Genomic DNA, 23358 nt, shown 5'->3' on the forward strand with positions numbered 1-23358 from the left:
ATTAAGGAAGTTAATATTTATATCTGTCTGGTTTCTAGTTTCAGTTGTACAAGTCTCCCTCTGAATATTTTTATTTTTAGTGAAAATTAATTCATATGATTATTTATTAAATATAGGAATTTTATGTTAGTAAATACTTTTTTTTTCAAAATATATAAACAATGTTTTGTTAAAAAATGAAAAATGTACAAAATAATGAATAATTCTACAAATGTATAATAAATTATAATTCTTATTGAATCATTTCTGAGCTGTCATTCATGCTTTGATTTTTTTTTTTTTTTAGATTGATTAAGTTATAATATAAACATAAATCAAAGTTAAGTCAGTCAAAAATACCTCCATGATGATTAGTTTCAGAGAAAAAATAACTCCATCTTAAAAACTTTTATGGAATAAGTCTCTGTTCAGAAAATGTTTATATCAAATCTAGAACTCACCTTGTTTAATTAACAAAGTAGAAATTATTAGCTTTTAAAATGACTGGTATTACAGTAATTTCACTTACTGCATGATATTGTGTTTCACTGTATTTGGTGTCCCATGGTTTTAACAATGAACAATAAAAAACTGCTCAACAAATGCATTTATCAGCATTCTTATAAATAACACTTTAATTATTGTATTGTTAAAATAATCTTATAATCCTAAAAGTTAGATACAATTTGGCTATTTCTTGGCTATGACTGATTTTCTAGTTTGTATCCTAAAAACATTAATTTATTTCCATCTCATTTTTTTTTAATACATTACCAAGTTGAAAACTAATGACAATTTCTCGTATTTTCATTATTAACTTAACCAATTGAAAAGGGGTTCATTAATAACAGTTAATCAAACATCTTTATTATTATCACATATTGATTGGTTTATAAAGAAAATATACTTTTAAAATAGTTAAAAAGATTTTCATCTTTCATATCATGGTAATTTCTTCAGTCTTCTATTGGTGTGAGAACTCCTTCATTTTGTTTTATTTTCAGCCACTTTAGGAGATTCTGTAGATGCATCTGGAGTTACAACCAGTTTTGTGCGTCCAACCCTGTCATTGGAGGTTTTGCCTTTCACTCTTAGATTAGATTCTACAACAATCTCGTCAAATGATGCTATGAAAGGTGCTAGAAAATAAAAATAAAGCTAAGTTGAAACATAAAATATTTGATAAAATGTTTTAAAAAGGAAGCTTTTTAAAATCACAATTAATCTGTTTGAATTAATCTACTCCTACTGCAGCTTAAAAGTTTTATATAACTTACTTAATTTTTTGCTGGACTAAGATTATTTAATACAAACAGTTAAGAAGCAATATATTAAAAAATGATTATCCTGCGTTACCATCTAAACTATGGTTTAGATATTACTTTAGTTTTTCTGAGTTAATTCGCAATAAGTAAATAAAACTTAAGATCTTGGTATTGAGATCACTAGATAAAATAAAAATTAACAAGGTAAGGGGGGTAAGTATGGACTAAAATTTAATTTCAAAGATACAGAGTTAAAACTTTGTCATTTGATAAACCACACAATTTCTCTTCACAGATTAATCTGAAAAATAATTAGTTAGTGCTTATAATAAATATTAAAAATAAATTCCAATACATGTTTGCACTTGCTCCATAGAAACAAAGGAAGAGCATAAATGTCTTTCATTCTTCTTATGTTTAAATTAATTGGCCCTTAGGTAGGAAAACAGAATGAAATATCTTCTCCCTGCATTTTAGATCAGCAATATAATTTAAATTTGAATTAACCTCAAAATTTTACAGATTTATGGACTTTTTCCTGTAAATTTAAGGGAGTAAAAGGAGGATATAATGTTACACATATTAAGTAAATAATGAAACTAAATTTCAATATCAAGAGCTTTAAGAAACAAAAGGGAAGTTTTTTTACTATTATTTTAAACACATTGTACTAATTAAAATTTGTAAAAAAGTAAAGTATTTAATCATGATGTTTGAAATTCTATCTTTATAGATATCAGTTTTGCTTTATTTTTAAAAATATCTGTTTATTTATTAAGTTAGTTGACACAGATTAGTGTAATATTTAAAAATAAAATAAATATTTAGAATTATAATGAATAAAATAATTAAATAATTATTTCTAATTCATAAAATCATTAATTCCTTTCACTTAGTCAAGTAAGGCTAGCGTTTCTGATATTCATTAGTTAGTTTGTTCATACCCATCAGATAGTAATTAATTTTGTTGTAATGAAATAGATAAAACCTCAGTCATGCTCAATTGACCCTGATAGCAGTATAACAGTTACAGGTTTCCAAGACTTTTTTTTACATGCTTAGCAGATATTGAGATTATACTCACATTTTGTTTTATTAAAATCGTTTTTAGTTTGAGATATAAAAATGTTCATAAATTTTATAATTTTCTGTCAGAAAAAATAACCGTATGTATTATAAAATTTATAAAATCGTATGTAATTTTATGATCTAGGTTAAGTTTTAATGTTTTATCTTTGCAGAAGAGGGACAAATATAAAACACAACATGTTATTGAAAAGAAAAGAAATAGTAATCTGAACAAACTAAACAATACATAATGGTTTAATACTTTTAAGGGGAAAAAAGTGAACTTTGATTCAAGCAGTTAAAAAAAAAAATTGAAAAATAGTGCAAGCCATGTTTTCACTGAATTATTACTTATTTTAAATTTGTAAAACAGTCAGAAATTATGAGTTATATTTATTCTCATTTTCCTGTTTTGTAGTTTGAAAAAGCATGTGTTTTTATAATAATATTTAAGGTAACAAATATACATATAAACCATAAATTGAAGTTTTTTAAAACTATATTTGTTATTTTATACATTAAAAACTTACAATTTACTTAAATGAAGAAATAATTTTCAATATTTAAGAGAACCAATATGAACAATCTATGTACTGCCAAAAGATTTGAATACATTATTAAAAAAAAGCTCTTCTATAACATTGAATAATAATGTGTACGGAGATGATAGAAAAGAGAGTTTTTCAACTTGAATTCATATGAACGTACAAAAAAGACATTTGAAAATCATTTAAATTCTGCTCAGTAGTTGAACATACATTGCTAGAAAGAAGAACCAACTGAATGTATTAGATAGAAGGCATGAGGTGAATCTGCAATTTGCAAACGAATGTGGAGACTGCATGTCTACACAAGAATTTTAATGCTACAAGTTCAAGTTGGCAGTGTAAAATTCAGTGTCAGAATAAACATTTTGAAATTCATTGACCTCTGATTATTTAAATTATTCATCCTTATTTTTAAGGTAAACTATGATTTTGGGAGAGCACCTTTCAGTTTCCACTACCATATTCATCTCTTATTAACAATTTTAGAATAAGTTATTATTATACATTGCTACAATATTTAAGTACAATTCTATACATTTGTCATGCAAATTGTTAATACTAAATCATATTTTAAATTTCTTTCAGCATTTTTTTTGGAAGCCGTTTATTTAAATATTAATTTCATTTATAAAATTGTAATTAAATATTGTAGCAATGTATTATAATAATTTATTCTAAAATTATTAAATAGAGATAAATATGGCACTGGACACCGAAAGCTGCTGAATATGTTGCATTTTGTGTTATAGTACGGTATAGGAAGTTATTTTTTCCACATCCAATACTGATTAATTTACATTATATCCGCATTAATTTACTTTTACATTTTGTTTTTTTGAAAAATGTATTCAGATATAAAAAAAAAAGAAAGAAAATGTATACCTCTGCAACAATATTCAGTAAAATAAATTTAATTTCAAAGTTTTGATATACATATTGTTTTTTTGGTAATAAACTTTTTGTTATTTTTATTTTCCTTTTTTATAAAAAATTACCCCATAAATTTTTATCTAATAATGTTGTAGATACAAATGAGACAACTTTTGCAACAAAACCTCAGCTTATTAAAAGATCTGGTTCTAACTTTTTGGTTTTGATTAATATAAGGAGAGTGAACTGTAAAAAATATTTGTAATTAGACACTGGTCTATGGCTTAGAGATGTATGCTAAATAAAAAAAAAAATGGATGGCAGTCGAGAAAGGTACAAAAATTGTAAAAAACATTACTTATTATTTTTTTTTCTTCTTTTTATTTGTTTTTACTATTTTTGTACTTTTCTTCTTGACCGCTGCACAGAACATCTTCATACAATCTATAACAAATGGTCAACTATTAATCTTATAGTTATATATCATATAATTATATATAATAGTTATATTTTGTTTAAAAGGATGTAATGAGTTCTTTTGCTCTAATTAATAAATAAAATTAATTTATTAATTTATTATATATATAGAATAATATATAATTATATTTATAAAACCTTTTTCCACAATGATATGGGAGTAAACGTCGGTTCATAATCGTCAGTCTTTTGTAATCTTTATTTTAAACTTTATAAAAAAAATTTAAGACTTTCTAAACTCAATGTAACTGTATATATACTATTAACTATAATAGTACATCCCATATACTAGTATACATCCCATATACTACATCCCATATAGTGGTACATCCCATATACTAATATATACAGTTAACAATATAACTATTATATTGAGTTTAGAAAGTCTTAATTTTTTCTTTTATAAAGTTTAAAATAAAGATTACTGAAGATTGACGATTATGGACCGACTTTTACTTCCTTATCATTGTGGAAAAAGGGGGCTGAAAAAATATTAGACCTAGGTGCCTTTAAATTTTAAATCCGGCCCTGATTAATTAATATATTTATAGTCGACTATTAATTGAAATAAGAAATGTCTCTCTGTGCCATTTTGTATTATTTGACATACCATATAGTACTGAGTGAAATATTGATGAGAGGAATAATTTTACTATCTCTACCGTTTTTGTGGGTGTAGGCTCAACGACGCTCTGATAAAAAAAAAAAAAAAAAAAGATTGCCCATTCCCATCAAAGGCAGACATGAAGACGGCAAGACTTTTAACGAGACGAAAGAAGCTGTAAAAAAGAACGGGAGTTGGCAGAGAGTTTGGGGTAAGGTGTACATTTCCTCCTCCGGCCAGACTTTTTTCCCCCTTTTATTTGTGTTTAACATACTAACTATTGGCAGCCCTGTAACAAACTGCCAGGTATTCATACAAACGTAGTTATTCCAAAGAGATTGTTTGTGATTCAAAGTGGTACATCCCATCACAATGTCCGACATCCCAAGGTAGCACCACTTACATCTTTTTATTTTGTTTGACATTCACTCTAGTTTCGAGGTTCGTGTGGCCCAGGCTGTTGCGTAGTAGAACACATTTCCTCATTTACTGGAGGGTCAGATATTCGAGGAGCAATGTGTGTCCATTAATTTTAAGCAGGGGAAGGGATCTATTGAAATTAATATAACACCCACCTTATACAATTTGGAACCTACACCCATCCTCTAAATTTGGACCGAATTGGAAGAGTTTTTTCGAACTATTCTCGTGAAAGAACAACTCATGTGAAGTTAAGCCCAAGTTCTTCTGATTTGCGGAAAATATATTCTTTCTGTAGTTGCTACGAGGCCTTATTTCACAGATGACTTATTTCTTAAACTTTTGATCCCATTTACGATAAAATTTTAGGTATCAGGCATAAGAATTAATGAATTTCAAACATAAAATTATCATAGCGAACATATATATAGGGAAATTCATACTATAGCAACAACTACGGTGAATCAATTGAGATGAAAATTATTAACAATCTTTAGTTTTTTTTTAATTACTTATAGCGAATTTATTTTTAAAAACAACAGTGTAACTTATATTATATTATATATTTTTCTCTGAGTCCACATCTCAAATAATTATCGGCATCAAGGATTTTAAAATCAGAAAAAAAAACTTTTTAAATTGATATGAAACTTACTACCACTCCTACCACTCCTGTTTGTTTAATTTATTTATTTATTTTTTTTTTTTTACAAAAATAGATGAAACTAAAAAATGTTTGTTTTCTTACAATTTTCAAGGTTTTATCACCAAAATGGTCAACAGAACCTTGACGGGTTCTTTCAACTTTTTTTTTTCCAAAAGTAATGAAATAAATTAAATTATCATATGAATTCGAAGCGTAATTTTAAATTAATCAATTAATGAAACGAAAAGTGATCTTTATTCTGGGTCTAATCTCTGAAGAGCAAAATCAGTGAATCGCAAATAGGAAAGAAACCATAGAAATATTCCAGCAGGAAATAAAATAAAGCTACTGTAAGCCAGAGATATACCAGCATCTGGGAAACGCAAAAATGAATCTTATAAAGCAATTCATTAGAAAAACATTATTTACTTCAGGTTCATCAGTGAGTCCTCCATGTACCAGGTAATAATAATAAAAATGGGGGAAAATGAGACAGGAAACAAGTAACTGACAGATTTTTTTAAAGGGAAAGATTTGTGAAATTTATGGAACTCTTTGAGGATAAAAATGATATTTTGGATAACTCCAGGATAGATATTCGCCGAAAATTACTCCGAGGTATTTAACAGATTTAAGAAGTAACAGGATTGAGGAAAAGCAAAGGATAACAAGGATGGGAATGTAGGAAGAGTTGTTTTTTTTATCAGGTTGAACCAACCTAGTTGGGACTCAATAGGTTGTGATTTTTATTATTTTAGGTAAATGACAAACTTCATGATTTCATGGCAGTCTTCGGGCATACCTAAGCTAAACAAAATTCAAGAAAGCATAATGTTAGAGGTTAATGTTTTTCTTTTCAAATTGTTAGGAAACTATACCTATATATTCATTTAAACTAAAATTCTCTATAAAAATATATTACATCCAGAAACTGTCTTCGAAGGGGAAACAGGTTTTTTTTGTGGTGCTGCTAGGATGGCCACCGCGAAAAACAGGACAAGGAAGAAGCTGGCGTAGTTCATGGTAGTTCTGAAACATTAGTAATTTTATTGTAATTATTTTCCATAAACAGAAATATATTAGTTTAAATATTATAATACTAGTTTATTACAAGTTCTGACAAATGGTTTGTCTAATTAATTAATTGATTGGTGGTCTAATTAAATGTTATTTACATAAAATATAATAATAAGTTGATGTATTTTAGAATAAGAGTAGTTACTGACGTAGGAGGCTAAAACGAGACCTTAATCGGGTCATCTAAAATTTCTTGCGTTAATCGTTTCGATTCATAATCGAAATCGTTAGTTTAATACCTGAGCGTTGTTTATTCGTTAATAATAAACACTAAGAGGGACGCGGTGGCACCGTGGTAAGGCACGATGTTACAAACTCCAAGGACCCGAGTTCGAATCCGGCTGGGCAGAAAATTGTTTTCTGTTACACTGTAGCCTTTAATCAACTCTATGGGTTCTGGAGCCCTCCTGTGGTCCACCCAGCCTCATAAACTGGGTCAAAATCTGGCGTGGCTATCGAGCGTGATTCTGACTAAATCACCTCCTTGCGCAACCGTTTGTCTGTTAACAGTACTTCCTTACAAAGTACTGAACCCCTGATCCTTTATGGGTTGTAGCGGTACTGATTTTAATTTTTTAATGTCCACCAAAAAAAAAGTCGAAGTGACAAAATCTTTCTCTTACACCAGTACTAGCGTTGAAGAGACTCTATCCAACGAAGCTACTCTTATCGGTCCCTGCTTAACTGCTTCATCTAGTTGAGGGATATACATCCAGTTCTCTGTACATATTCCTGATATATTACTCCAGGACGTTCAAGTGTTCTCTTCCTTGTGAGCCTCCAACACCTTTATAGGATCTATCTCCTCGTTCATGCTCACACCACTTGAGCTACCGTCTTTCCAGCGTGGCTTTGAGTTCAGGGACTTCCAGCCGATCTCTTATACCCTCGTCTCTAATGCTAGTTTTCCTAATAGATCTATTTAGGAACCTCATTTATAATGCTTCAAAGCTACTGATATACCTGTTCAACATAGTCCAACTCAGCCGTAGGTATGTAAACATACTTAAATACATTTTTGCCATCTTATCTACTCCCCGGTGACCGATGATACTATTAGTAATCAAGTAATTCAAAGAGTTGAAGTGACGTATATAAAGTATCAACATTCTAAAATATAAATTTTAAGTTACTGAGTGGTACTTTGGCAATTATAACCTTAAATCAGTGATGTGTTGAGCGGACTGAACAAAATATCCTGAATTTGCCTTATTATTGTTATGTTGATTTCTTTATAAAAATAAAATATCAAGAAAATCACAGATGCATGATGTAAATTTTAATAATATTCTTAAGGATATTGGAAGATTATTAGTTTACCTAATTTTTATCTTCCAGGATTCATGTGAGCATATATTATTTCTTTATTTATCCATTTTTCTATCCCTTCGATTCGTTATTGGACCATACTTACATCCCATTTACTTTCTAGCTCTTTCCTTCTATTAATTTAAACATATTTGTTACTATTTTTACATATTATTATTTTATTATTCATTGCTCCAGTGGTACTTTTGCAATTTTATCACTCATTATAATAATTGATATTAATTACTATTCAATTTATTAGTTTATTACTTTCCTTTTTTATGTCAATTTTTCTTTTATATATCATCTTTTATACAAGTTTTTTGGTATATTCTAATTGTCCTATCATATATTACAAGGTTTGGATCTTGTTCCCGGTTAGCCATGATGAAATCCTGCAAAGTGAGACGGAACATTGATTACTAAAAAACATTTCTTCTCCTATTTACCTATGTTCCTACAATTAATATTGTACGTTAAAGGTTCCTGTTACTCTTATCAATCTTGATAATGCAGGTATAACAGAAAATATTAAAACACATTACCTAATATGTTTCATATTTTATACACTATATAAAACTCTATACTGTAATTTTCCAGTTTATAGGAATCATAAACATTTTAAATAATCAATATCATAATAAAAATTACAAGATTTTTTTTTTTTAATCTTTTGGAAACATCATTGAAGTTAAAATAAAATTTATCGATTTTGTATATGTTCATCATTGCACTAATTTCAAACAGGCATAATAGTTATTCCTAATTAAAAATGAATTAAATGAGTATCTCTTTTTTTAGCTAAATATTTTATTCTCATTAATTTACAAATAAAAATTACCGCATTGTTAATTTTCAACTACGAAAGAAGTAGTAACAATGCTTTCCTTATTTACGTCCTATTAAGAAAGAAAATACTTCTATGATTTTTTTGAAGATTGCAGTCTGAATTGCTGTCACTTTTCCTGAATGCTGGGAAAGTTTTTCACTCCGCTGACCATCTGTGAAAATGAAAGCGGAAATAAACGAATTTCCCCTCTTGTCGCAGCCTTCCTGATAAAAGGAAACCGCAAAATGACTCCAAACGAGAAAAGAATATCAGCAAGAAATAAATAACGATGTGACCAAAAGGTGAAACAGAAAAATGGAGAATTTTTATTTGAAAAAAACTCTAAATATTATCTATATATACTTTTATGTCTTTAATGCTAATTATATTGTTTTATCACAGTACGAAGGACAAGAAAAGAACATAAATGTTTTAATTGTGCAAAGTTATTTATTTATAAACGAAGAAAGTTTCTCTTATATTATACATTTTTTCTGAAATTTTTCTTATACTATACATTATCAAATTTATATATTTTTTCAAACCATTATCCAACGAAAAATTCAGATTGAAAACTGGGAACGTTTATGGTGGTAAATTATTTATATAATTCCTACAATCAAAATTGTTTGATAAGTTAATATACACAATTCATGATTTATATTTAAGAAACAGTTTTCTTGATGCTATTATCAATTTTTATTAGTTTTTCTGTTCTGATAAATGATTAATCCGAATCGAAATTTATATATTTTTTCTAGACAAATTTAATAGTAAGTCCGTGTTCATAATAATTTGATGGAAAATTTTATTTTTATTAACAGTCTATTTTAGTGGTATATTTCTGAATAGAAACTGACAAGCAAATATGAAATTATGGTCCAGTTTAAGCATTTTAAAAAATAATTAGTTAATACCTATTGTTGTTTTAATATTAGAAGTTGGAAAGAAGAAATATTTGATGATTACGGACTCGTTCCAAGAGTCCAATTAAAAGTGGTGAAGTATTTAAAAATCAAACTATAAAAATTACATAAAAAAAAAAAAAAACAAGTTTTTTTTTTCATACCCTCCTGTAAAAATTTTAGTGGGTATTTGGTACGTACATATAGGAGGTATGCTATATGTATAGCTGGGTGTTAAGGATACCTTGGATTGCCTTTTGGCATTATAAGGTTAAATGAGGGGTCCAATGAAGGTTGTAACTTGGTTGGCTTACGCTAGTGGATTATTGGAACGGGGAGGGGCTGTTCTGCTAAAAAAAAATTTTTTTATTTTGAATAAAATATAAAATTAAAAACAAAAAAAATAAATACGTTATTGAGATAAAGGTAGACTGCTAAATAAAAAATCTCAGCTTGACAACAAACTACTTCTTTACAAGACAATAGTAAAACTTGTGTGGAGTTATGGATCAGAACTGTGGGGAACTGCTGAAAATCTAACATAAAACGAATTCATCCTTTCAGTCTAAAGTCCTTCAAACAATGCTCCTTACTATGTAACCAACAATACCCAACATTATGCCATTAATATCTTGTTTCTCTCAGACCTTATTCCATCCAAGCTCACTACATTTCCTGAGAAATTCACTCATCATCCTGATCTCTTGGTGCAATTCCTATTCAATTCCTATACTCCACTCATCCCTACAATCTTTCCCGAAATTCGAAATATCCTAGGGACCTATTGCAAATTATTGGAGTTCTGGGAATGGCAAGATTATCCACTCAAGTCCTGAGCGTCTTCAGCTTGCGCCTTCGCTCATTCTTCACAGGCTGATGATGAGGATGAGAGAGAAGCGGCGGGATCTTCTGGGGTCCAAATTTTCCTTTAGAAGTGGGATGACGAGTGAATTTCCAGTTCGGAGTTCCCAAGCTGAATGTATATAGGAATGAATGTGTTTAAGGCATTTTTCTTTAATATATATAAATAATTTACCGTATAATTTCAAATTATGAAGAAGATGGTCAGGGTTGCAGTCACTTAAAATTCTCGAAAGCTCCAAACATGAACAGCCCTGATGAAGCTCTACAAAGTGGCACGAAACGTTGTTAACTATTTTTGTTCTCTTTTGACCGGCAATTTTTTTTCCATTATCATTCAATACCTTATATTAATGATTCCTTAGGAGTTCATTATTCAGTATCTTGGATTCTTAGCTCTGAATAATGAGGCAATTATTTTGACAAAAAAAGATAAAGACTATAACAGATAATGGCAATGCAATACTATGGTATGGATGATTGGATGATTTTATGATCCACACGACGGAAAGTAGTTAAAGAATCTTAGAAATGTATCGACGACTGCTGATTGTTGGTGTACTTGAAATCTCTGGAATTACTGCAAAGCTAAGAGGAGACTCGTCGTGTTCGGGCTAGTTTGATTTATCCTTCAGCCCAAGCAGTAGGATTGAAGAACTATCAACGCCAAGCTTAACCTGAGAAACGCCAGTCAACTCAAAATTGACCTCCAAGCGATTCCAATAAAGTTACAAATCTAATGGGACCCTCTCTAAATTCTACGTGCAATACAAATCAATGTGTTAAGGAATCGGGAGTTAAAAAGAGGAAGTTAAACCGTTACACTTCCTCGAATCGACATGGTGGGTAAGAACCGGAGGACCCAGACTTGGAACACCCTCGCCCGCTTTCGGTACCTCGATGGCAGTCGGCCTAGCATTAAGGGGTTCGAGATCACGAGAGCCGCGTACTAATGCCTTGGCACGGCCCTCCTCTCATACATTCTGCATGCTCCTGTCGTTATATTGAGGAATCTTCTTCGTCAATGGACCAACGGCTTTGTGTCTACACTGCCCGCGTCAAGTTCATGTCTGAAAGCCTGATAACAACGTTTCTACTCAAGACTATCTAACTTATTTCATTATTATTTTTTCGTGATATAATGGATCATTACATGTCAATTAAACTCAGTTTTGAACCTTATCAAATGTTCTTGAAATCTCACAAAACTACTGCTACAGGCTTGGAAAAATATAAACTTTTACTGAGATATGTCCATTCGTTTTTATATTATACAGTTTTAAAGTTCTCATAAATGAACTCAAAAACAAAGGACTATAAGTTTTGGAATTATTGTAGAACCTTGCCTAATTTAGCTAGAGATGTAGGATAGGTGTCGTTTTATAATATATTCCATATCCTTTCAGATGATATTGTCACTATATATGTTAGGAAAAGATGAAATTTCTCAAAACCAAATTTAAAATGTCTGCTGTTTTTTTTTAAATTACAGGACAAAATTTAGATATGGGATTGAAATAGTTTCGTTGCTATTTTTTTTTTTATCTGTGTATATTTCTACCTGTCATTTGATGTGGCAACTAGTGTGTGAGATGTTAAAACTTTCTAGAACGTCATGAGAGGCAGCTGTACCCAGCGTTACCTCCTTCAGGCGTGATATAAAATTTAATTTTTAAAAGAAGTCACTCATCCAGCTCCAATTCAACCTTCTATGTTCGTTGTGGTTATGACATTTATAGAAGTGCTGAGATGTCCATATAACTCATCACAGAATCATTTGTAGTTCCTTAACAATTCATTTAAAAAAAAATTTTTTTTTGATATTGATCGATTTATTTATTGATAGATATTACAATCTACCACACAGTTTTGGGCAATAGGTAATAGTGATGAATGATCTCATGCATACTAAAATAAAATAAAATAAGAATGAAAAATAAATAAATAGAATAACATATGATAAAATAATATATACAATATTTACACAATCGACCTGAGGATCCCTGAGCCCACTCTATCCCCCACGTGAAACTCTATTCCCCACGTGCCACTCTATCTTCCACGTGAACATTTAAAAAAAAATAATAAACTAAAGCTCCAGCCTCATCAATTAAACTCTTAATTTTCATAAATAAATAATTCAGTTAATATAATTAAAAATTAATGTACGAACTTCTATTCAACGAAGGAGATCCAACAATTTCTTCATACTTTACCCAAGTCGCGAAATATATTTTAGAACCCTCTAGACTTTCCTCTTGGAAGGAAGATGTTAAAGACATGTACTATTTGCCAGGGAATCAGCAGAGGGTGACGCACTTGCTATGAATAATCCTGTTTAATATTCAAGGCAAAACTTAGGAGCATTCCTGGCTTCTAAATCAAACAGGGCTTGTCACGGAAGGAAAACCAACCTCTAAAACCTCATCGTGGGCCAGGAAGCAATTGTGGCATTGCCACGCATGTTAGAGACTAACGCGTAGTTCTTTTGCGACTGATTTGGTAGAGAGTGTTTGTATTATTAATTTTTTTTAATTGAGGAGTCAATAAGAATACGGAGGAAGCTCTATTTTGGTTATTTCTGAATCCTTGTAAAAAAAATCGCTTTCTAAAAAATAATAAATGATCCAGCATTTTCCGTTAGAAAGGAACACCTCCACTTGACTTAAGGATAGGATGATGATGTATGAAGGATGTAGCTTGTCAATAAGAAATACGTCAAAGCAGCCGAAACTTTCTGCTACAACAATCTTCAATATTCAACAATTTCATCAGTGACCAATTAAACAACTGTACACACCGTTATGATGGATACATAGCTGGATGATGGATATGGAGCTGGATTCATATTCTTTCTTTTTGTACCACTGTTTCTTAGTGTTTAATATAGTAATAATAACATTTTTTTTAGTAATAATTAAACAGTTGTTTAACATTTATTTGTTTCTAATTTTAAGTGTTAGTGAAATGAAGAAGGTACTCCATTCTTCAAAGCTTTCTCTACTACACTTGGAAGAGCAGAGTGGATTCATCTTAGTTCATTATAATAAGTGGAGTTATACTTAATAAATTAGAACGAACAACCGAGTCCTCACATAAAATAGTCCCAACATATATAAAGTTTTCAAGAGAAACAATAAGCATCCGTCTAATTATTCTAAGAAGAATTTGAATTATTATCATAAGTACAAACTTTGAGATGAAATAAAAGTTTTTAAAGTTTATTCTTGAACCTTGAAATATATCATTATTTATCTACTTATCTAGTATAAATGCAGAGGAAGCTATGCTGATTTAGGCATTTGATAGACTTTTTTTTGGATAATAACATGTATAATACAATTTTTAAAAATGCTCAAACATGTTAGAAGCATAAATGTCACCTTTTGAGATTTTAAGATAAAAATAGATCCCGGATAACGGTTTCAGGGACTATAAAAAAAGAGAATGTCATGACCGAATTTTCGGAATTTTTTTTTTAGTTTTGAGATTCTGAAAACTAAACAACGTGATATTATAGTTTCATAATTAAATAGGTCAATAAACCCACTAATTTATCATTTGCTCCATTACACTAATATCTGAACAGTTTTCTTTCAAAAGTTAATTACTGTTTCATAGTAAATACAGTAATATTTTTATTAATAAAAATTTTACAGCTAAAAATTATTCAATTCATTCCAAAATTAAATTTTTTTCATTGTCAGATAGGAGTTCGAGATCAACTTTCAACAAAAAATTAACTAATCTGGATGAAATGCTCCCATATTACTTTTTTAATATTATTTTAAAAGTAGATGTAGTAAAATTCCTCATTTAAAAATTCGAAAAATATAATATTTGAAAAACTCATTAACAAAAAAAACATTGTTCCAACCTTCCAAAAAAGAGTCGAACTCCTTACCCATATCCACCCGTAAAGCTTCCTCCATAACTTCATTCAAACATCAACTATATATCTATCCCCTAGACTATCAAATTATTATTTGAATAATAGAAAATATTGTTAGCATAGATAAATATGTAGTTTAAAACTGTTGTTAATTGTTAGGGGACGAAGTGTCCCAGAATAAAGATTAATTTTCATCATTCTTGTATCAAAACGTACTAATTATTTTATCTCATGTCAAAAATTCAAACATGAAAGTTGCAGTTGAATCAGTCTTTGAAACCAAAGGAATAAAAATACTAAACAAATTTTCTGGTTATATATCTAAAAAAATTTAAATTACAGAATTTTTTAATTACTATAATTGAGTTTTAAAAAAATCACTGTACTTATTACTAAATGACTTGTTTACTATATAAGTGAAAGTGTAGCTAGAATAAAAGATTTTTTTTCTTTTAACACGTCCTTCATGGCTTTGGTAATATAATGTACATTCAAGAGGTTATTTTATTTAACAATACCTTACAAGACGGATTTTTTTTTTTTATTAAGGGTTTTTAACCTTTTTTAGCCTTCCATTATTTTTTTTTTAACGTCTTTTGAAAGTTATCTGTTCAATAGCTTTTCATTAAAATCAATAAACATTTCGTAACAACACTTTCATATAAGTCTCAAAGACTATCACTTTCATACCACACATTTATGTGGAAAGGTAATGAAATCTGTGTAAACGATAAATAAAATTTTTATGTAAGATGAAGGTTCGAAAAACAATAAACCATTATAAATTATAGAAATGCAAAATATTAATATTGATATAAAAAATTGTATACAGTTCTATCTTAATTTATTTATAAACTTAACACTTTCATGAGACTGGTTAATATTGTTTAATTAAATAAAATTGTATCCATTTTAGTCTCAAAACATTCTTATTCTATTTAAAAGTTCGACGTTTCGGCCAATTCGGTCATCCTCAGGGACAGTCTTGATACAATTTTAGAACTTAATTGTTTAAAAAAAAAACAACTACAGGCTATTCTGCCCAGATCAATAAAAAAAAATGACCATAATTAGTCCATTTTCAGATTAAAATAAAAATTATTTATCAGTCAGCTTCTTTGTTAAAAGCCACTGTGATAAATAATTTTTATTTTTATTTTAATGTGAAAATTGACTAATTAAGGTAATTTGTTGGATTGACCGGGGCAGAATAGCCCCAATAAAGTTGTTTTTTTAAATGATTTAATTTTAAAATTGTGTTAAGATTGTCCCTAGGGCCGCCCATAGCTCAGTGGTTAAGACACAGTCTTACCATTTTGATGTCTATTGGCGGTGCCGGTTCGAATCCGGCATGGGACGTTGACTTTTTTCATTGTGTGGCGGTCCCACAAAATGAAGCACTTTGACCCCCAACCATGGTTAGGCAGTATAGGACTCCAATAGGAGTCTTGTCAGGAAAAAAAAAAAAAGCTTGTCCCTAAGATGGCCGAATTGCCCGAAACGTCAGACTAAATAAATAGAATAAAAATGTTTTGAGACTAAAATGGATAAAATTTTATTTAATTATATTTCTATACATATTTATACATATTTCTAAACATATTTTTGAAGAATGTACTCACAATTTGCCAATAATAAACAGGATAGGACTGACCCCAAATTTATCAGAAGCTCTTACAGATGTGGAAGCTAAAATTACATTAGTGTTTGAATTTTTAAAAGAACATCGCCTTCTTTATAAATTATAACTCCTCTTCGATTTTAATTTTTTTATTATTATTATTTTTTACTTTTATCATGCCATAGGAGTTGATGACCAGAGGGTTTTATGCCTTTAAGAAACAATGAACAACAATATTTCTATACAATTTAAAATGAGATATAATCCTTACTGGTGATAGATTTATACTTCTGTCGATTAAAAATTAATGCAATTACAAAACATTCGATTTTTGTGTTTTTATCGCTTAATAAAATGAATTTATTGAAAGAATAATATTGATTTGGATAATTTTATTTTTGTCCTTTCAGTACCCTAGCTTTCCGCCATTAATTTTTAATTAATTTTGCCTTGCAAAGTCAAAGACCTATCAAGTTTATACTGACATCAAACCAGTCCCCCTAACGGTATGAAAAAAATATGTCTTTAATCCGGGCTTCAATATACAAAAAAAAAAAACAAGTCCTGCCATGCAAGTTGCAGTTGCATTTACCACGGTCAAACTTTCTATAAAGCGACACTAATTTTTCTGTCAATGTAACTTTCAGACAGAACTGACAATAGAAAGTCATGTTTTCACTTGGCTCCGCATGCGAAACCGGTCCGATCCATTTGTGAAGTAGTGTTGCAATATTGCCACCTTCGCACCTTCTGTTCAATGAGGTAAGTGCTTGATAGAATTCCGAAGGATATTATTCTCCTCAATCTTTGCTTAGTTAAATATTTTATAATTATTTAAGCTTCGAATTCCTCTCGTATCCAATCCAAAATCCTTCGTTAAATCCTCAATGCTCATTACTTTGTCATAAACAAGATCACCCATAAAGACCTTAATGCTCCATATGTAACTGATCTAGCCCAAACCAGGTATCATTCCTTCTATTATAAACTCCCTAACCACCCAAACCCACTAGTTTTTAACCTTGCTTCCTCTTCCATTCCTTACAATCCTCCGAGGCACCTTAAAAGAAGATGGTCACGAGACTTCTAATGTAATAAGATTATTAGAGCTCTACCAATGGATAGTTTCTATACATGCCTGAATCATGTCATTATGGTCTTACATCACATATTATTATGTACAGTTGTAAATTTCAATAAAGATATATGTATACATTTTTATTAAAAAACAACCAAGTACATAGTTCAATATTAGTTTACTTACTATTTTCATTAAATAGGTAATAGTAAAGAACCCATATCTTAGGATTTGAGAATAAATTTTATTATTTCTGTCCTTTGAGAATAATATTAACAGTAGGAGCCGTGTTTGGAACCATGCGTGTCAAGAAAATAATTCTGCACGTGTTCAAGCGAATGTAATGATTGGAATTTGATTAAATTTAAGCTAAACCATGATAACACAAACCCTCTCTTTTCCTCAAAATGTTTTGCTGTTTTCGAAGTATTGGTTTGCCGAAAAACACTTTTGCGCACGTGTCAGTATAAAGAATAAAATCAACAGGTGAAGAATAATTCTTTTGTGCATGCGTAAAATTCATACTCGACTACTTTCATACTGATCCAACTTTCTTTCAATTTAGAGCCAAATTGGGGGAAGTATTTTCGAAATATAGACGTAAAAGGATCGATCCATATGAACTGGTTCAAGGGTGGTTGCTAAACAATTTTTAATTTGTTTTTTTTTTTTCTATTTGGATTTCTCCATGTTTCTAAGCATATAAAAGTAGTATTTTATTTTTACAATGTATAAATGGTAAGAATTTTTTTTTTGCTCATTTATAGCAATAGAAATAATTAACCAACAGTTAGCAAACTTTAACCAAGGAAATTAAATTAAGGTTTTTATTTACCATAAATCTCCTCAAAAACACAGCAACTTTGGGAATATCAGATATGTAACTCCAATACCATTGGAGAAATCGGAGAAAGCTTGACTTTTGAAAATTTAGTAGGAATGATACCCAGGGTTCCTCCAACTGGCCGAATCGGAAGAGCCATTCTTGGAATATAGGTGTGTCAAGGAAAAATAGTTTATGCATGCAAATGGATGACATTTGATGGAATTGATATGGGAAAAAAATTACCGAAAAAAATATAAATATCAGTTACACGGTATTGTGTGCTGTGATGTCTGAACATTTGACAACAGTTAGAAACAATTAGTACAAGAGCCCAAGAAGAGCAAAAAGGCAGTTATCTCACCCCAATTTTGGATTACTTTAATGAAAACAATGTATAATTAACAGTCATAACTGAGTCCCGTAGGGCGAATAAAAAATGACGGCTGTTTCAAAGCGATAAAAAAAAGCTAAAATTTGAAAAATTTATATCTCAAAAACCATTTGACGTACAGATGTCTAGTCCATTAAACTAGCTTTAATTTAAGTGCTAATAGACATCTGTACGTCACATAGTTCCTTAGATATAGAATTCTCAAAATAAATTAACTATCTACTAATCTTTCAGTAGATTTTAAAAAAATTTTGCTTTTTAAAATGCTATATCTCGAGAACTATTGGACGTAAATAGCTCTTTTAGGGCTGATATTTCAGAAAATTTACTCTTCTTTAAATAATGTTCTATTAGATTTTCTAGTGTTGTTGGTAGTTTTTATGATATGAAGCTCCGAATGAAAAATTAGTGTTTTTTTAAGGTTTTGAAACAGCCGCCATTTTTTATTCCCCTACCTATACTTGGCTGACTCATCAATTTTGACTAGTAATTATACATAGTTTTAATTAAAGTAATCAAAAATTGGGGTGAGATAACTGCCTTTTTTCTCCTCTTGGGTTCGTGTACTAAATGTTCCGATGTTCCCCATCAAAAAGGTGTGAAGCATAACAGAATAATTGACATTATCTCGCTTTAACTATGAGATAGTTGTTTGGTGATCAGTTCGATTGTTTGATGAACCTTAGGCTACTCTTAACCTCAAGGGTCTAGGATGCCTGTAGCTAAATCTTCTTTCCGACAAACAATTTCTTGATGTTTTTCATTATTATAGTTAAATAAAAATTCGTAAGAAACAATGAAACTATCACGAATAGTGCCGGCACTTTATTTTAGTATGAAAGTCAATCAGTACCATCTAGGATAGCTGCTCCAACAAATGACTAATAGCCAAAGAACACTGACCTCTCCGACCTGACTGAAGGATGTGAGGTGAAAGATTGGGCACTTACCAAAAAATGGGATAAATGTGCTCTACAAGAGCGGAATATCAAGGCGAGGATTGGGTTTGGCGCTGGTCCACGTGGGAAGGATTTGGCGAACATGGGAATGAATACCCAAGGGAGCGCAATAGGATCTGGAGTAGGATATGAAGATGAAGCGGACATTAGGATTCACAACGGACTCATATCAGTCTTCTGCAACAGATCAAGAGACATCTTCCAGGAAATGGAAGGTGGTCCTTTAAAAATGGAGGATACATGAATGATTTATGGGTATTTCTTCTTTCAGGAATAACGAAACAATTTTGGGACAGGTTATGGTAAAATCAAGTTGTCGAGTGTCAATCAACAATTTTCGTGTTATTCAGACCAATTTCTCACGGTATGAATACATAATAAAGTTGTTCTCGGCATAATACTGCAATGAAATGGTTGTTCAATTATTGGGGCAGAAGAGAGACGGATAGCCTCGTGTTCGATTCTCTTTGTTGAAAAAAATTCTGGGTTCTCGGCGTTTGTGCAAGAAGCAATAATAATAATTGCAATAAAAGATGTAATATCACCAGGTAACGGTAAGGGACTCCTAGATGGTCCGGTTGGAATGACAGTAAAGCAAAATATGGACTTTGATCGTGAAGAAATACGACGGATTACTCAGAAAATTTTGATATCTGATCATTCAAAATTTCAAGTGGATGGGAGAATGTGAAGGTTTGGTTCATATCGTGCGTTACACATTATTATTAGAGACAAATACCAAAATAATAATGGCTAAACAAGTTTTGGTTTATTATGAATCGAAAGAGAAATTGCAAAATATCCTTACTATTCGATATCTCACATACAAGTGACAGTAGGAGTGAAAGTGTAGAAGTCTTCTCATGATTCAAGTCAGTTACTCCAGTCTGGCTTTTGAATGATGACTGATAGACCGTGTATCTTAGTACAAGAGCCCAAGAGGAGAAAAAAGGCAGTTATCTCACCCCAATTTTTGATTATTTTAATGAAAACTATGTATAATTACTAGTCAAAATTGATGAGTCAGGTATAGGTAGGGGGAATAAAAAATGGCGGCTGTTTGCAAGCGATAAAAAAAACTAATTTTTCATTCGGAGCTCTATATCTCAAAAAGTAAGAACAACACAAGAAAACCTAAGAGAACGTCTTTTAAAGAAGAGCAAATTTGCTAAAATATGAGCCTTAACAGAGTTATTTACGTTAAATAGTTTTCGAGATATAGCTTTTCAAAAAGCAAGATTTCATAAAAATATTGTGTGGGACATACTGAAAGATCAGTAGTTAGAGAATTTATTTGGAAAATCTATATCTCAAAAACTATTTGTCGTACAGATGTTTATTAGCACTCAAATTAAAGCTAGTTTAATGAGCTATAAAGTAGTTAATGATGTTTATCTTTGAAGGAGTAACAGTTTTCATGACATTTGTTAATATAAATTGATTTATAGTTGTTCGGACAAATTTTTATTTGCCAAATTTATATTCATATGTGAATATCATAAAAACTACTACCCCTACGATGATAAGTGTCATAAACCACTTTATAGTAAATTTAACTAGCTTTAATTTGAGTACTAATAGACATCTTTACGTCATATAGTTCCTGAGATATAGATTTCTCAAAATTAATTAACTAACTACTAATCTTTCAGTAGATTCTTAAGAAATTTTTCTTTTTAAAAAGCTATATCTCGAGAACTATTGGACGTAAATAGCTCTTTCTAGGGCTAATATTTCAGCAAATTTACTCTTCTTTAAATAATTTTCTCTTAGATTTTCTAGCGTTGTTGGTAGTTTTTAAGATATAGAGCTCCGAATGAAAAAATTATGTTTTTTAAGGTTTTGAAACAGCCGCCATTTTTATTCCTCTTACCTATACTTGGCAGACTCATAAATTTTGACTTAATTATACCTAGTTTTCATTAAAGTAATCATAAATTGGGGTGAGATAACTGCCTTTTTATCTTCCCGGCTCTTGTACTATATGGTCCATTTAAGGTTATCAGTTCAACAACCCGTGCCTGAAACATTTCTGTGTAATGTGACATCAGGTATTTTAGTTTACACAACGATAACTATTGGGGTAGGAGGAAATGGACACGTGTACTCACAGTCCAGTACGTGTCAATGTTTTTGTTGAGTAAAATAACATTCGGTTCCAAATAACTTAAATTAAAACATTTATTTATATTATTAAGAAAATTGCAATTATCTCTTATAATTATAATTTTTTTAATGACTTCCTCAAAGTCTAAACCATCAGATGGTGAGTCCTATCCGTTGAATGGTACTTCCTTACGCAAATATTTGAATGTGACGTGTTAGCATTGAACTTTTGAGCTGAGAACCAGTTCTGTTGCGAAATGTTTTCTACTGAACGGTATTAGTTCAAATGTCTATCACCATACACGAAGATATACTATGACTAGTATATAATAGATCTTGTTAAATGTCTTAGAGGATTACAGAAATTACATTTAGTAATTCATATTTACATAAAGTAATTCAAAATTGATCTATGACTGATTAAATATAAAATAATTAAAAAAAAAGACAGAAAATTATAAACGCCATAAGATATAATCAATTAAAAAAGTTATATATAAAATAAAAAATATGATCTATTTTTCTAAGCTGAAATTTTTGACATTATATAAATTGTAATATAGCTGTTCAATTTTTTAAGATCTCCATCAAAATAGACTTAGTTTATAAACAGAACTCTGAGAAAGTCAACTATAACATATACGTTCTATTGGAAGAGAAATCTGAATAATTTAAAATCAATATGATTCTATATAAATAAAATAAATATGTTACATAAGAATATAAGAAAGTATATTTTGAAATTGATAACAGGGATGTAAACATTAACATATACTTTTGAAGTGTCAAAACTTGTATACCGTCTATTGAATGTTCAAAGAATTTACAAATAGTTTGTAAACTTTTTAGGAGACATATTCAGTTTAACAGGCAGTTAACTTAATGCACTTTAGCACTGCTAACTGATATAACATGCTATGGAACTGCTAACTAAAATATAAGGAATCACTTAAAAAACTAGCCCGAAGCAATTTGACAAAAATTATGTTAATGATAATTATTATTATATAATACATAATGTAACGCCTCATATTCATTATGGAATATGAATTCATAAATTTCATTATTTTAGTTCTCTTATGCTTTTACTGTATATCGATACTGTTCAATTTTGAAATACAAAAGTCAATTGAATGACTCATTCCTTATTTTTGTTGTATACTGAGCACGGTTCATATATAAGGAAGCTCGAGTGAACAGAATGACTGACTCTATAAAATAAATTTTTCTATTTGTAACAATAATTCTACATAAATTAAGTATTAAATAAATAGTTTATTCGCTCTCTCAATTTAACAGTGTAATATATAAAATAAAATCTAATTATTTTGAGATATGCATGTAACTTAGCGATAAGGGTGAAATCTATATAGTTGGAAACTGTAATATCTCCATTTTTTTTTTACTTATACTTATGACATATATTTTATTATGATTCGATGTTTTACTATATAGATCTTTCCTAAGATTACATAGGTGTCTCAAAATAAATATTTTTTTAGATGTTACACAGCTAATCATGGACAGCGAAGTTAAGGATTTTATTTTATTAAACTTCTGTATTTCTTATTTTGGCCTCATTTGGAAAAGGTGTAGGTAAGAATTTCGCAACGAGAAATAAGGAAAAT

General features: G+C 29.9%; 1 protein-coding gene across 2 annotated transcripts in view; it reads right to left on the minus strand.

Moving 5' to 3' along the window:
* Positions 1-824: 824 nt before the first annotated feature.
* Positions 825-23358, minus strand: part of LOC106685698 (uncharacterized) — a 42778-nt gene continuing 20244 nt past the window's right edge. For both annotated transcript variants that reach the window (XR_010843691.1, XM_014428515.2), the window contains exons 2-3: positions 6800-6906; positions 825-1118 (exon numbers count right to left, since the gene is read on the minus strand). Coding sequence is in view for 1 of the 2 variants with exons in the window: in XM_014428515.2 (XP_014284001.1) it covers positions 964-1118; positions 6800-6906 (262 nt within the window). In the remaining variant the exon portion in view is untranslated. The remainder of the gene's footprint in view (positions 1119-6799; positions 6907-23358) is intronic.

This window comes from Halyomorpha halys, unplaced genomic scaffold (assembly GCF_000696795.3).
Source record: "Halyomorpha halys isolate HHAL.00 unplaced genomic scaffold, Hhal_1.1 Scaffold725.1, whole genome shotgun sequence".
Classification (NCBI taxonomy): domain Eukaryota; kingdom Metazoa; phylum Arthropoda; class Insecta; order Hemiptera; family Pentatomidae; genus Halyomorpha; species Halyomorpha halys.